Raw genomic sequence first — 13,266 nt, 5'->3', positions numbered from 1 at the left:
TCGCACCCTGGCCTTTCCTCCCCTCCCCTCCCCCCCCCCCGCCACCCTGGCCTTTCCCTCCCCCCCCCGCCACCCTGGCCTTTCCCTCCCCTCCCCTCCCCCCCCGCCACCCTGGCCTTTCCCTCCCCTCCCCTCCCTCCCCCCCCGCCACCCGGTCTTTCCTCCCCCTCCCCTCCCCCCCCGCCACCCTGGTCTTTCCCTCCCCTCCCCTCCCCCCCCGCCACCCTGGTCTTTCCCTCCTCTCTCCCTCCCCCCCACCCCCACCCTTACCAGCTGGTCTTCCCTTCTCCCCCCGGGTCTTCCCTCCCCTCAAACCCCCCTCCCCCCAGTTTTCCCCTCTCCTCTCCTCGCCCTGTTCATCCCCTCTCCTCATCCTCCCCTCCTCCTTCCTCCCCTTCCTCCTTCCTCCCTCCTCCCTCCTCCCCTCCCCTCCCCCTCCTCCCCTCCCTCCCCACTCCTCCTCCCCTCCCCACTCCCTCCTCCCCTCCCCACTCCCTCCTCCCCTCCCCACTCCCTCCTCCCCTCCCATCCACCCCCTCCCCTCCCTCCCTCCTCCCCTCCATGGTCTTCGCCCTCCCCCCCCGTGTGGTGAAGGTTCTCACACAGTGCTGTAAGGAAGGGTGTTCCAGGATTTTGACCCAGCGACGATGAAGGAACGGCGATATATTTCCAAGTCCGGATGGTGTGTGACTTGGAGGGGAACGTGCAGGTGGTGGTGTTCCCATGTACCTGCTGCTCATTGTCCTTCTAGGTGGTAGAGGTCGCGGGTTTGGGAGGTGCTGTCCGAAGAAGCCTTGGCCGAGTTGCTGCAGTGCATCCTGTGGATGGTACACACTGCAGCCACAATGTGCCGGTGGTGAAGGAGTGAATGTTTAGGGGGGGTGGATGGGGTGCCAGTCAAGCGGGCTGCTTTGTCCTGGATGGTGTCGAGCTTCTTGAGTGTTGTTGGAGCTGCACTCATCCAGGCAAGTGGAGAGTATTGCATCTCACTCCTGACTTGTGCCTTGTAGATGGTGGAAAGGCTTTGGGAGTCAGGAGGTGAGTGACTCTCTGCAGAATACCCAGCCTCTGACCTGCTCTTGTAGCCACAGTATTTATGTGGCTGGTCCAGTTAAGTTTCTGGTCAATGGTGACCCCCAGGATGTTGATGGTGGGGGATTCGGCGATGGTAATGCCGTTCAATGTCATGGGGAGGTGGTAGATTCTCTCTTGTTGGAGATGGTCAATTGCCTGGCACTTGTCTGGCGCGAATGTTACTTGCCACTTATCAGCCCAAGCCTGGATGTTGTCCAGGTCTTGCTGCATGCGGGCACAGACTGCTTCATTATCTGAGGGGTTGCGAATGGAACTGAACACTGTGCAATCATCAGCGAACATCCCCATTTCTGACCTTATGATGGAGGGAAGGTCATTGATGAAGGCAGCTGAAGATGGTTGGGCCTCGGACGCTGCCCTTAGAAACTCTTGCAGCAATGTTTTGGGGCTGAGATGATTGGCCTCAACAACCACTACCATCTTCCTTTGTGCTAGGTATGACTCCAACACTGGAGAGTTTTCCCCCTGATTCCATTGACTTCAATTTTACTAGAGCTCCTTGGTGCCACATCTGTCAAATGCTGCCTTGATGTCAAGAGCAGTCACTCTCACCTCACCTCTGGAATTCAGCTCTTTTGTCCATGTTTGGACCAAGGCTGTAATGAGGTCTGGAGCTGAATGGTCCTGGCGAACCAAACTGAGCATCGGTGAGGAGGTTATTTGTGAGTAAGTGCCACTTGATAGCACTGTCGACGACACCTTCCATCACTTTGCTGATGATTGAGCAGCAGACTGATGGGCGGTAATTGGCCGGATTGGATTGTCCTGCTTTTTGTGGACAGGACATACCTGGGGCAATTTTCCACATTGTCGGGTGCCAGTGTTGTAGCTGTACTGGAACAGTTTGGCTAGAGGCGCAGCTAGTTCTGGAGCACAAGTCTTCAGCACTACAGCTGGGATGTTGTCGGGGCCCACAGGCTTTGCTGTATCCAGTGCACTCAGCCGTTTCTTGATATCACGTGGAGTTGAATCGAATTGGCTGAAGACTGGCTTCTGTGATGGTGGGGATATCGGGAGGAGGCCGAGATGGATCATACCACTCGGCACTTCTGGCTGAAGATGGTTGCAAATGCTTCAGCCTTGTCTTTTGCACTCACGTGCTGGACTCTGCCGTCATTGAGGATGGGGATGTTTACAGAGCTCCTCCTCCTCGTTAGTTGTTTAATTGTCCACCACCATTCACGACTGGATGTGGCAGGACTACAGAGCTTTGATCTGATCCGTTGGTTGTGGAATCGCTTAGCTCTGTCTATGGCATGTTGTTCTGCTGTTTAGCACGCATGTAGTCCTGAGTTGTAGCTTCACCAGGTTGCACCTCATTTTTAGGTACGCCTGGTGCTGCTCCTGCATGCTCTTCTACACTCCTCATTGAACCAGGGTTGATCCCCTGGCTTGTTGGTAATGGTAGAGTGAGGACTATGCTGGGCCATGAGGTTACAGATTGTGCTGGAATACAATTCTGCTTGCTGCTGATGGCCCACAGCGCCTCATGGATGCCCAGTTTTGAGCTGCTGGATCTGTTTTGAATCTATCCATTTAGCACGGTGGTAGTGCCACACAACACGTTGGATGGTGTCCTCAGTGTGAAGATGGGACTTTGTCTCCACGAGGACTGTGCGGTGGTCACTCCTACAATACTGTCATGGACAGATGCATTTGCGACAAGTAGTTTGGTGAGGACAAGGTCAAGTAGGTTTTTCCCTCGTGTTGGTTCGCTCACCACCTGCCGCAGGCCCAGTCTAGCAGCTATGTCCTTCAGGACTCGGCCAGCTCGGTCAGTGGTGGTGCTACCGAGCCGCTCTTGGTGATGGACGTTGAAGTCCCCCACCCAGAGTACATTCTGTGCCCTTGGTACCTCAGTGCTTCCTCCAAGTGGTGCTCAACATGGAGGAGGACTGATTCATCAGCTGAGGGAGGACGGTAGGTGGTAATCAGCAGGAGGCTTCCTTGCCCATGTTTGACTTGATGCCATGAGATTTCATGGGGGTCCGGAGTCAATGTTGAGGACTCCCAGGGCCACTCCCTCCTGACTGTATATCACTGTACCGCCACCTCTGGTGGGTCTGTCCTGCCGTTGGGACAGGACATACCCAGGGATGGTGATGGAAGAGTCTGGGACGTTGGCTGAAAGATATGATTCTGTGAGTATGGCTATGTCAGGCTGTTGCTTGACTAGTCTGTGGACAGCTCTCCAAATTTGGCACAAGTCCCCAGACGTTAGTGAGGAGCTTGGTTTGGACTGGGCTTGGTTTGCCTTTGTCATGCCTGGTGCCGAGTGGTCCGATGCCGGGTGGTCCGTCCAGTTTTATTCTTATTATGGCTTTTTGGAGCGAGATTGTACAACTGAGTGGCTGCTAGGCCATTTCAGAGGGCAATTAAGAATCAACCACATTGCTCAGGAGCGAGGGTGAGAGAGAGATTACTGCACCAGAGAGAGAGGGTGAGAGAGAGATTACTGCAACAGAGAGAGGGAGGGAGAGAGAGATTACTGCACCAGAGAGAGAGGGGGAGAGAGAGATTACTGCACAGAGAGAGAGGGAGAGAGAGAGATTACTGCACCAGAGAGAGAGGGGAGAGAGAGATTACTGCACCAGAGAGAGAGAGAGAGAGAGAGAGAGGGGGAGAGAGAGATTACTGTACCAGAGTGGGGGAGAGAGAGATTACTGTACCAGAGAGAGGGAGAGAGAGATTACTGCACCAGAGAGAGAGAGAGGGGGAGAGAGAGATTACTGCACCAGAGAGAGAGAGAGAGAGGGAGAGAGGGGAGAGAGGGAGAGAGAGGGAGAGAGGGAGAGAGGGAGAGAGAGGGAGAGAGGGGGAGAGAGAGATTACTGCACCAGAGAGGGAGAGAGAGATTACTGCACCAGAGAGAGAGAGAAGGGGGGGAGAGAGAGATTACTGCACCAGAGAGAGGGGGGGGGAGAGAGAGATTACTGCCACAGAGAGAGTGGGGGAGAGAGAGAGATTACTGCACCAGAGAGAGAGGGGGAGAGAGAGAGATTACTGCATCTCTGGTGCATTAATCTCTCTCTCCCCTCGCCCCTGAAAGTCTCCCACAATCAATCTCTCTTCTCAGAATCACTCTCTCTTCCCCACTCTCTCTCTGGTGCAGTAATCTCTCTCTTCCCCCACTCTCTCCCTGGTGCAGTAATCTCTCTCTCTTCCCCCTCTCTCTCTGGTGCAGTAATCTCTCTCTTCCCCCACTCTCTCCTGGTGCAGTAATCTCTCTCTCTTCCCCCACTCTCCCTGGTGCAGTAATCTCTCTCTTCCCCCTCTCTCTCTGGTGCAGTATCTCTCTCTCCCCTCGCCCCTGAAAGTCTCCCACAATCAATCTCTCTTCTCAGAATCACTCTCTCTCCGCCCACTCTCTCCCTGGTGCAGTAATCTCTCTCTCTCCCACTCTCCCTGGTGCAGTAATCTCTCTCTTCCCCCTCTCTCTCTGGTGCAGTAATCTCTCTCTTCCCCCACTCTCCCTGGTGCAGTAATCTCTCTCTCCCCCACTCTCTCCTGGTGCAGTAATCTCTCTCTCCCCCTCTCTCTCTGGTGCAGTAATCTCTCTCTTCCCCCACCTCCTGGTGCAGTAATCTCTCTCTTCCCCACTCTCCCTGGTGCAGTAATCTCTCTCTCCCCCACTCTCTCCCTGGTGCAGTAATCTCTCTCTCTTCTTCTCTCCCCCTCTAACTCTGATGCAGTAATCTCTCTCTTCTCCCCCTCTCTCTCTGGTGCAGTAATCTCTCTCTTCCCCCACCTCTCTCTGGTGCAGTAATCTCTCTCTCCCCCTCTCTGGTGCAGTAATCTCTCTCTCTCTCTCTCTTGGTGCAGTAATCTCTCTTCCCCCTCTCTCTCTGGTGCAGTAATCTCTCTCTTCCCCCTCTCTCTCTGGTGCAGTAATCTCTCTCTTCCCCCTCTCTCTCTGGTGCAGTAATCTCTCTCTTCCCCCACTCTCCTGGTGCAGTAATCTCTCTCTTCCCCCACTCTCCCTGGTGCAGTAATCTCTCTCTTCCCCCACTCTCCCTGGTGCAGTAATCTCTCTCTTCCCCCTCTCTCTCTGGTGCAGTAATCTCTCTCTCCCTCGCCCCTGAAAGTCTCCCACAATCAATCTCTCTTCTCAGAATCACTCTCTCTCGCCCACTCTCTTCCCTGGTGCAAGTAATCTCTCTCTCCCCCACTCTCCCTGGTGCAGTAATCTCTCTCTTCCCCCACTCTCCCTGGTGCAGTAATCTCTCTCTTCCCCCTCTCTCTCTGGTGCAGTAATCTCTCTCTTCCCCCACTCTCCCTGGTGCAGTAATCTCTCTCTCCCCCCCACTCCTCCCTGGTGCAGTAATCTCTCTCCTCTTCCCCCTCTCTCTCTGGTGCAGTAATCTCTCTCTTCCCCCACTCTCTCTGGTGCAGTAATCTCTCTCTCCCCCTCTAACTCTGATGCAGTAATCTCTCTCTTCTCCCCCTCTCTCTCTGGTGCAGTAATCTCTCTCTTCCCCCACTCTCTCTGGTGCAGTAATCTCTCTCTCCCCCTCTAACTCTGATGCAGTAATCTCTCTCTCTCCCCCTCTCTCTCTGGTGCAGTAATCTCTCTCTTCCCCCACTCTCTCTGGTGCAGTAATCTCTCTCTCCCCCTCTCTGGTGCAGTAATCTCTCTCTCTCTCTCTCTGGTGCAGTAATCTCTCTTCTCTCTCTCTCTCTGTGCAGTAATCTCTCTTCCCCCTCTCTCTCTGGTGCAGTAATCTCTCTCTCCCCCTCTCTCTCTGGTGCAGTAATCTCTCTCTTCCCCCTCTCTCTCTGGTGCAGTAATCTCTCTCTTCCCCCACTCTCTCTGGTGCAGTAATCTCTCTCTCCCCCTCTAACTCTGATGCAGTAATCTCTCTCTTCTCCCCCTCTCTCTGGTGCAGTAATCTCTCTCTTCCCCCACTCTCTCTGGTGCAGTAATCTCTCTCTCCCCTCTCTGGTGCAGTAATCTCTCTCTCTCTCTCTCTGGTGCAGTAATCTCTCTTCTCTCTCTCTCTCTGGTGCAGTAATCTCTCTCTTCCCCCTCTCTCTCTGGTGCAGTAATCTCTCTCTCTCCCTCTCTCTCTGTGCATTAATCTCTCTCTCCCCTCGCCCCTGAAAGTCTCCCCACAATCAATCTCTCTTCTCAGATTCACTCTCTCTTCCCCCACTCTCCCCTGTGCAGTAATCTCTCTCTTCCCCCACTCTCCCTGGTGCAGTAATCTCTCTCTTCCCCCACTCTCCCTGGTGCAGTAATCTCTCTCTTCCCCCACTCTCTCTGGTGCAGTAATCTCTCTCTTCCCCCTCTCTCTCTGGTGCAGTAATCTCTCTCTCTCCCCCTCTCTCTCTGGTGCAGTAATCTCTCTCTTCCCCCTCTCTCTCTGGTGCAGTAATCTCTCTCTCTCCCCCTCTCTCTCTGGTGCAGTAATCTCTCTCTCTTCCCCCTCTCTCTCTGGTGCAGTAATCTCTCTCTCTTCCCCCACTCTCCCTGGTGCAGTAATCTCTCTCTCTCCCCCTCTCTCTCTGGTGCAGTAATCTCTCTCTTCCCCCACTCTCCCTGGTGCAGTAATCTCTCTCTTCCCCCCACTCTCCCTGGTGCAGTAATCTCTCTCTCTTCCCCCTCTCTCTCTGGTGCAGTAATCTCTCTCTCCCCCCCCCCTCTCTCTCTGGTGCAGTAATCTCTCTCTCCCCCTCTCTCTCTCTCTCTCTCTCTGGTGCAGTAATCTCTCTCTCTCTCTCTCTCTCTCTCTCTGGTGCAGTAATCTCTCTCTCCCCCTCTCTCTGGTGCAGTAATCTCTCTCTCCCCCCCCCTCTCTCTCTGGTGCAGTAATCTCTCTCTTCCCCCTCTCTCTCTGGTGCAGTAATCTCTCTCTCTTCCCCCTCTCTCTCTGGTGCAGTAATCTCTCTCTTCCCCCTCTTCTGGTGCAGTAAATCTCTCTCTCTCCCCTCTCTCTGGTGCAGTAATCTCTCTCTCCCCCCCCTCTCTCCCTGGTGCAGTAATCTCTCTCTCTCCCCCTCTCTCTCTGGTGCAGTAATCTCTCTCTCTTCCCCCTCTCTCCTCTGGTGCAGTAATCTCTCTCTCTTCCCCCTCTCTCTCTGGTGCAGTAATCTCTCTCTTCCCCCACTCTCCCTGGTGCAGTAATCTCTCTCTCTTCCCCCTCTCTCTCTGGTGCAGTAATCTCTCTCTCCCCCTCTCTCTCTGGTGCAGTAATCTCTCTCTTCCCCACTCTCTGGTGCAGTAATCTCTCTCTCCCCCTCTCTCTCTCTCTGGTGCAGTAATCTCTCTCTCCCCCTCTCTCTCTCCCTGGTGCAGTAATCTCTCTCTCCCCCCCTCTCTCTCTCTCTGGTGCAGTAATCTCTCTCTTCCCCACTCTCCCTGGTGCAGTAATCTCTCCTCCTCCCTCTCTCTCTCTCTCTGATGCAGTAATCTCTCTCTTCCCCCATTCTCTCTTCCCCACTCTCTCTCTGGTGCAGTAATCTCTCTCTCCCCCTCTCTCTCTCTCTCTCTGGTGCAGTAAACTCTCTCTCCCCCTCTCTCCCTCTCTCTGGTGCAGTAATCTCTCTCTCCCCCTCTCTCTGGTGCAGTAATCTCTCTCTCCCCCTCTCTCTGTGCAGTAATCTCTCTCTCCCCCCCTCTCTCTCTCCCCCTCTCTGGTGCAGTAATCTCTCTCTCCCCCTCTCTCTCTGGTGCAGTAATCTCTCTCTCTCTCCCCCTCTCTGGTGCAGTAACTACTCTCTCCCCCTCTCTCTGGTGCAGTAATCTCTCTCTCCCCCCCTCTCTCTCTCCCCCTCTCTGGTGCAGTAATCTCTCTCTCCCCCTCTCTCTCTCTGGTGCAGTAATCTCTCTCATCTCTGATGCAGGTAATCTCTCTCTTCCCCATTCTCTCTTCCCCTCTCTCTCTGGTGCAGTAATCTCTCTCTCCCACTCTCCCTCTCTGGTGCAGTAATCTCTCTCTCCCCCCACTCTCTCTCTGGTGCAGTAATCTCTCTCTCCCCCCCTCTCTCTCTCTCTCTGGTGCAGTAATCTCTCTCTCTTCCCCCTCTCTCTCTGGTGCAGTAATCTCTCTCTCTTCCCCCTCTCTCTCTGATGCAGTAATCTCTCTCCCTCCCCCTCTCTCTCTGATGCAGTAATCTCTCTCTCATTCCCCCTCTCTCTCTGTTGCAGTAATGTCTCTCTCTTCCCCTCTCTCTCTGGTGCAGTAATCTCTCTCTTCCCCCTCTCTCTCTGGTGCAGTAATCTCTCTCTTCCCCCTCTCTCTCTGGTGCAGTAATGTCTCTCTCTTCCCCCTCTCTCTCTGGTGCAGTAATCTCTCTCTCTTCCCCCTCTCTCTCTGGTGCAGTAATCTCTCTCTCTTCCCCCACTCTCCCTGGTGCAGTAATCTCTCTCTCTTCCCCCTCTCTCTCTGGTGCAGTAATCTCTCTCTCTTCCCCCTCTCTCTCTGGTGCAGTAATCTCTCTCTCTTCCCCACTCTCTCTCTGGTGCAGTAATCTCTCTCTCCCCCCCTCTCTCTCTCTCTCTCTCTGGTGCAGTAATCTCTCTCTCTTCCCCCTCTCTCTTCTGGTGCAGTAATCTCTCTCTCTTCCCCCTCTCTCTCTGATGCAGTAATCTCTCTCTCTCCCCCTCTCTCTCTGATGCAGTAATCTCTCTCTCTCTCCCCCTCTCTCTCTGTTGCAGTAATGTCTCTCTCTTCCCCCTCTCTCTCTGGTGCAGTAATGTCTCTCTCTTCCCCCTCTCTCTCTGGTGCAGTAATCTCTCTCTCTTCCCCCCTCTCTCTGTTGCAGTAATGTCCTCTCTCTTCCCCCCTCTCTCTCTGGTGCAGTAATCTCTCTCTCTCCCCTCTCTCTCACTAACCCGCTCTGTGTTCCGGTTCCCAGCTCTGTTGCAGAGATGCACCAAAGAGGAAAAACAACAGCCACCAAATCGGCCGTCAGGTCAAGAAGGTCAAAGTTGAACCAGAGGAGGACAATGTCAAGTTAAACCGTTGAAGCCCTGAAAGCCGTCCCTAAAGAGAAGGTTAAGGCCAAGGTTGACATCCATTGCGAGCTGAGTGTGGGATTCCCAGGCTACGTAGGTTGGAATCCAGTGGTGTCGACGTTCCTGGGGATCTCAGTTCTTACACCGCCAGCATTCCCCCTACACTGTCCAAAGCACCTTAACGATTCGCGGCCACAGGTCACTTCGGCACTGAAGCAAAGCAACAGTATGTCCCAGTGTGGCAGACAATACAAAATATTCCATTTTTTCCCCAAAAATTCTAGTTTTATATTGAAATTAAAATATTCAAAAAATCCCCCAATCCCTATCATTCCCCTTTCCTGCAAGTTCTGTTCTGGAACACGGTTCCACAGCACTGGCTGCCTTCAAGTGCCCCAAGTGGCTACCCGTCATGTGTAAACCCAGACAGCGAGTGCCCGCAGCTATAGGAACATGGGGAGCATCGTAGTCAAACCCAAACCTATCTCTACACGCACAATCTCAGCAGGAGCCACTGCCGATTTAATTGTTTCAAATTATACGTTGTAGGCACTGATTCATGACATCACAGTGAGGCTGTATCGGAGTTCAGCGGGGGGGCAGTGAGGTCAAAGTTCAGGGCTCACCCTTCCCCCGCCCCTCCCCCCCCAACAGCCGATGCTGAGGTAGGCAGACTCGCCGAGTGACCGTAACATGACAGAATTCTTCATTAAGATGGAAAGTGAAGTCGTCCCATCCGAAACTAGGGTCCTAAATCTAAACAAAGGAAACTAGGAAGGTATGAGGAGTGAGTTGGTTATGATAGATTGGGAAGCTTCATTAAAAGGCATGACGGTGGACAGGCAATGGTTAACATTTAAGGAACGAATGCATGAATTGCAACAATTGTACATTCCTTTCTGGCTCAAAAACACAAAAGGAAAAGCGGCCCAACCATGGCTAACAAAAGAAATTAAGGATAGTATTAGATCCAAAGAGGAATCATATAAAGTTGCCAGAAAAGGTAGCAAGCCTGAGGATTGGGAGCAGTTTAGAATTCAGCAAAAAAGGACCAAGAGATTGATTAAGAGGGGGAAAAATAGAGTATGAGAGTAAACTGGCAAGGAACATAAAAGTGGACTGTAAAAGCTTCAACAAGTCTGTAAAAAGAAAAAGATTAGTGAAGACAAATGTAGATCCCTTACAGTCAGAAATGGGAGAATTTATAATGGGGAACAGGGAAAATGGCAAAGCAATTAAACAAATACTTTGGTTCTGCCTTCATGGATGAGGACACAAATAACTTCCCAGAAATGCTAGGGAACCAAGGGATCAGTGAGAAGGAGGAATTAAAGGAAATTAGTATTTGTAAAAAATAGTGTTGGAGAAATTAATGGGACTGAAAGCCGATAAATCCCCAGGGGCTGATAATCTGCATCCCAGAGTACTAAAAGAGATAGCCATGGAAATAGTGGATGCATTCGTTGCCATCTTCCAAAATTCTATAGATTATGGAACAGTTCCTGTAGATTGGAGGGTGGCAAATGTAACCCCACTATTTATAAAAGGAGGGAGAGAAAACAGGGGAACTACAGACCGGTTAGCCTAACATCAGTAGTAGGGAAAATGCTAGAGTCTACTATAAAGGATGTGATAACAGGACACTTAGAAAATATCAACGGGATTAGACAAAGTCAACATGGATTTATGAAAGGGAAATCGTGTTTGACAAACCCTACTGGAGTTTTTTGAGGATGTAACTGGTAGGATAGATAAGGGAGTACCAGTGGATGTGGTTTATTTGGATTTTCAGAAGGCCTTTGATAAAGTCCCACATAAGAGGTTAGTGTGCAAAATTAAAGCACATGGGATTGGTGGTAATATACTGGCATGGATTGAAAATTGGTTAACAGACAGGAAACAGAGAGTAGGAATGGGTCTTTTTCGGGGTGGCAGGCAGTGACAAGTGGGGTACCGCAGGGATCAGTGCTTGGGCCCCAGCTATTCACAATATATATCAATGATTTGGATGAGGGAACCAAATGTAATATTTCCAAGTTTGCTGACGACACAAAACTTGTGATTTGTGAGGAGGATGCAAAGAGGCTTCAAGGTGATTTAGACAAGTTGAGTGAGTGGGCAAATACATGGTAGATGCAGTATAATGTGGATAAATGTGAAGTTATCCACTTCGGAAGGAAAAACAGAAAGGCAGAATATTATTTAAATGGTGATAGATTGGGAATTGTTGATGTACAAAGGGACCTGGGTGTCTTTGTACACCAGTCACTGAAAGCAAACATGCAGGTGCAGCAAGCAGTTAGGAAGGCAAATGGTATGTTGGCCTTCATTGCAAGAGGATTTGAGTACAGGAGCAAGGATGTCTTACTGCAGTTATACAGGGCCTTGGTGAGACCACATCTGGAGTATTGTGTGCAGTTTTGGTCTCTTTACCTAAGAAAGGATACACTTGCCATAGAGGGAGTGCAGCGAAGGTTCACCTGACTAATTCCTGGATGGCAGGAACTGTCGAATGAGGAGAGATTGGGTTGACTCGGCCTGTATTCACTCGAGTTTAGAAGAATGAGAAGGGATCTCATTGAAACATATAAAATTCTGACAGGGCTAGACAGACTGGATGCAGGGAGGATGTTTCCCCTGTCTGGGGGGGTCCAGAATGAGGGGTCACAGTCTCAGGATACGGGGTAGGACATTTAGGACTGAGATGAGGAGAAATGTCTTCACTCAGAGGTGGTGAACCTGTGGAATTCTCTACCACAGAAGGCTGTGGAGGCCAAGTCACTGAATATATTTAAGAAGGAGATAGATAGATTTCTAGACACAAAGGCATCAAGGGGTATGGAGAGAGAGTGGGAATATGGTATTGAGATAGAGGATCAGCATGATCATATTGAATGGCGGAGCAGGCTCGAAGGGCTGAATGGCCTACTCTGCTCCTATTTTCTATGTTTCTCTGCCACAGACCAGTGATCAAACTATATTGTGTCGGGTTCACATTTTAGAAATTTCCAGACAGCCCACTCAAAAATAACTACTGGAATGAAAGCATAAAATGCCAGAGATAGAGTGGGTCGGTCGACATCTGTGAAGAGGGAAGGTCAGGTTATAGCGTTTAGGATATGTATGCTGCATCAGAGCTGAAGATAAGAGGGCATTTTCATTGAATCTTACAGACAGAAGGAGGCCATTCGGCCCATCATGCCTATGCTGGCTCTTTGAAAGAGCTATCCAATTAGTCCCACTCCCCCGCTCTTTTGCGTAAGCCTTGTAAATTTTTCCTTTTCAAGTATTTGTCCAATTCCCTTTTTAAAGTTACTATTGAATCTGCTTCCACCACCCTTTCAGGCAGTGCATTCCAGATCAAAAAAATTCACTGCATTAAAAAAAAAATTCTCAGCTCCCCTCTGGCTCTTTTGCCAATTATCTTAAATCTTTGTCCTCTGGTTAACGACCCTCCTACTACTGGAAACAGTTTCTCCCTCTCTGCTTTATCAAAACCACTCATAATTTTGAACACCTCCATTAAATCTCCTCTTAACCTTCTCTGCTCTAAGGAGAACAACCCCAGCTTCTCCAGTCTCTCCACATAACTGAAGTCCCACATCCCTGCTACCATTCTAGTAAATCTCTTCTACACCCTCTCCATGGTTGGAAAAATAAAGGGGGAAGGGGGAGAGAATCAGTGAATGAGTTGAATGATCGCAACTGTTTAATTGAGGCTTTCAAGACTGAGATCAATAAGTTTTTGTTGAGTAAGGGTATCGAGGGATATGGAGCTAAGGCAGGTCACAGATCAGCCATGATTTAACTGAATGGTACAGCAGGCTCGAGGGGCTGAATGGCCTACTCCTGTTCCTGTGCTCCTAATAGAAAACTGTTAGAGGATATAAAGGCTCATTGGTGACACGATGGAGATCATAAAAAGGGGAAAAGAACGTGCAAATATTGGAGGGTGACAGGACATGGGAGAGGTCCCCACAAGCAAAAGGATGAGAAAATAGGGGGGTTGAGGGTAAAGAGACAATAAGAAGGTAGGCCGCAACCACAGAAATGAAAACAGGAAACACTGGCAAAACACAGAGCATCTCAAAAAGAAACTGGCCATTCAGCCCAACTGGTCTATGCCGGTGTTTACGCTCCACACGATCCTCCTCCCTCCCTACTTCATCTAATCCTATCAACTATTCCTTTCTCCCTCGTGTGTTTATCTTGCT

At 50.8% G+C, this 13,266-nt stretch overlaps 1 protein-coding gene across 1 annotated transcript in view; it reads left to right on the top strand.

The window, feature by feature from the left end:
* Positions 1-13,266, top strand: part of parp3 (poly (ADP-ribose) polymerase family, member 3) — a 39,628-nt gene that overhangs the window by 3,990 nt on the left and 22,372 nt on the right. Inside the window, 2 exon segments of the mRNA XM_067998291.1 lie at positions 8,953-9,054; positions 9,056-9,145. Of these exon segments, the coding sequence (XP_067854392.1) occupies positions 8,953-9,054; positions 9,056-9,145 (192 nt within the window).

Source organism: Heptranchias perlo, chromosome 17, assembly GCF_035084215.1.
Source record: "Heptranchias perlo isolate sHepPer1 chromosome 17, sHepPer1.hap1, whole genome shotgun sequence".
Classification (NCBI taxonomy): Eukaryota; Metazoa; Chordata; class Chondrichthyes; order Hexanchiformes; family Hexanchidae; genus Heptranchias; species Heptranchias perlo.
Note: the sequence above shows the minus strand (reverse complement) of the source record. Positions and strands in the feature narration are given on the sequence as shown.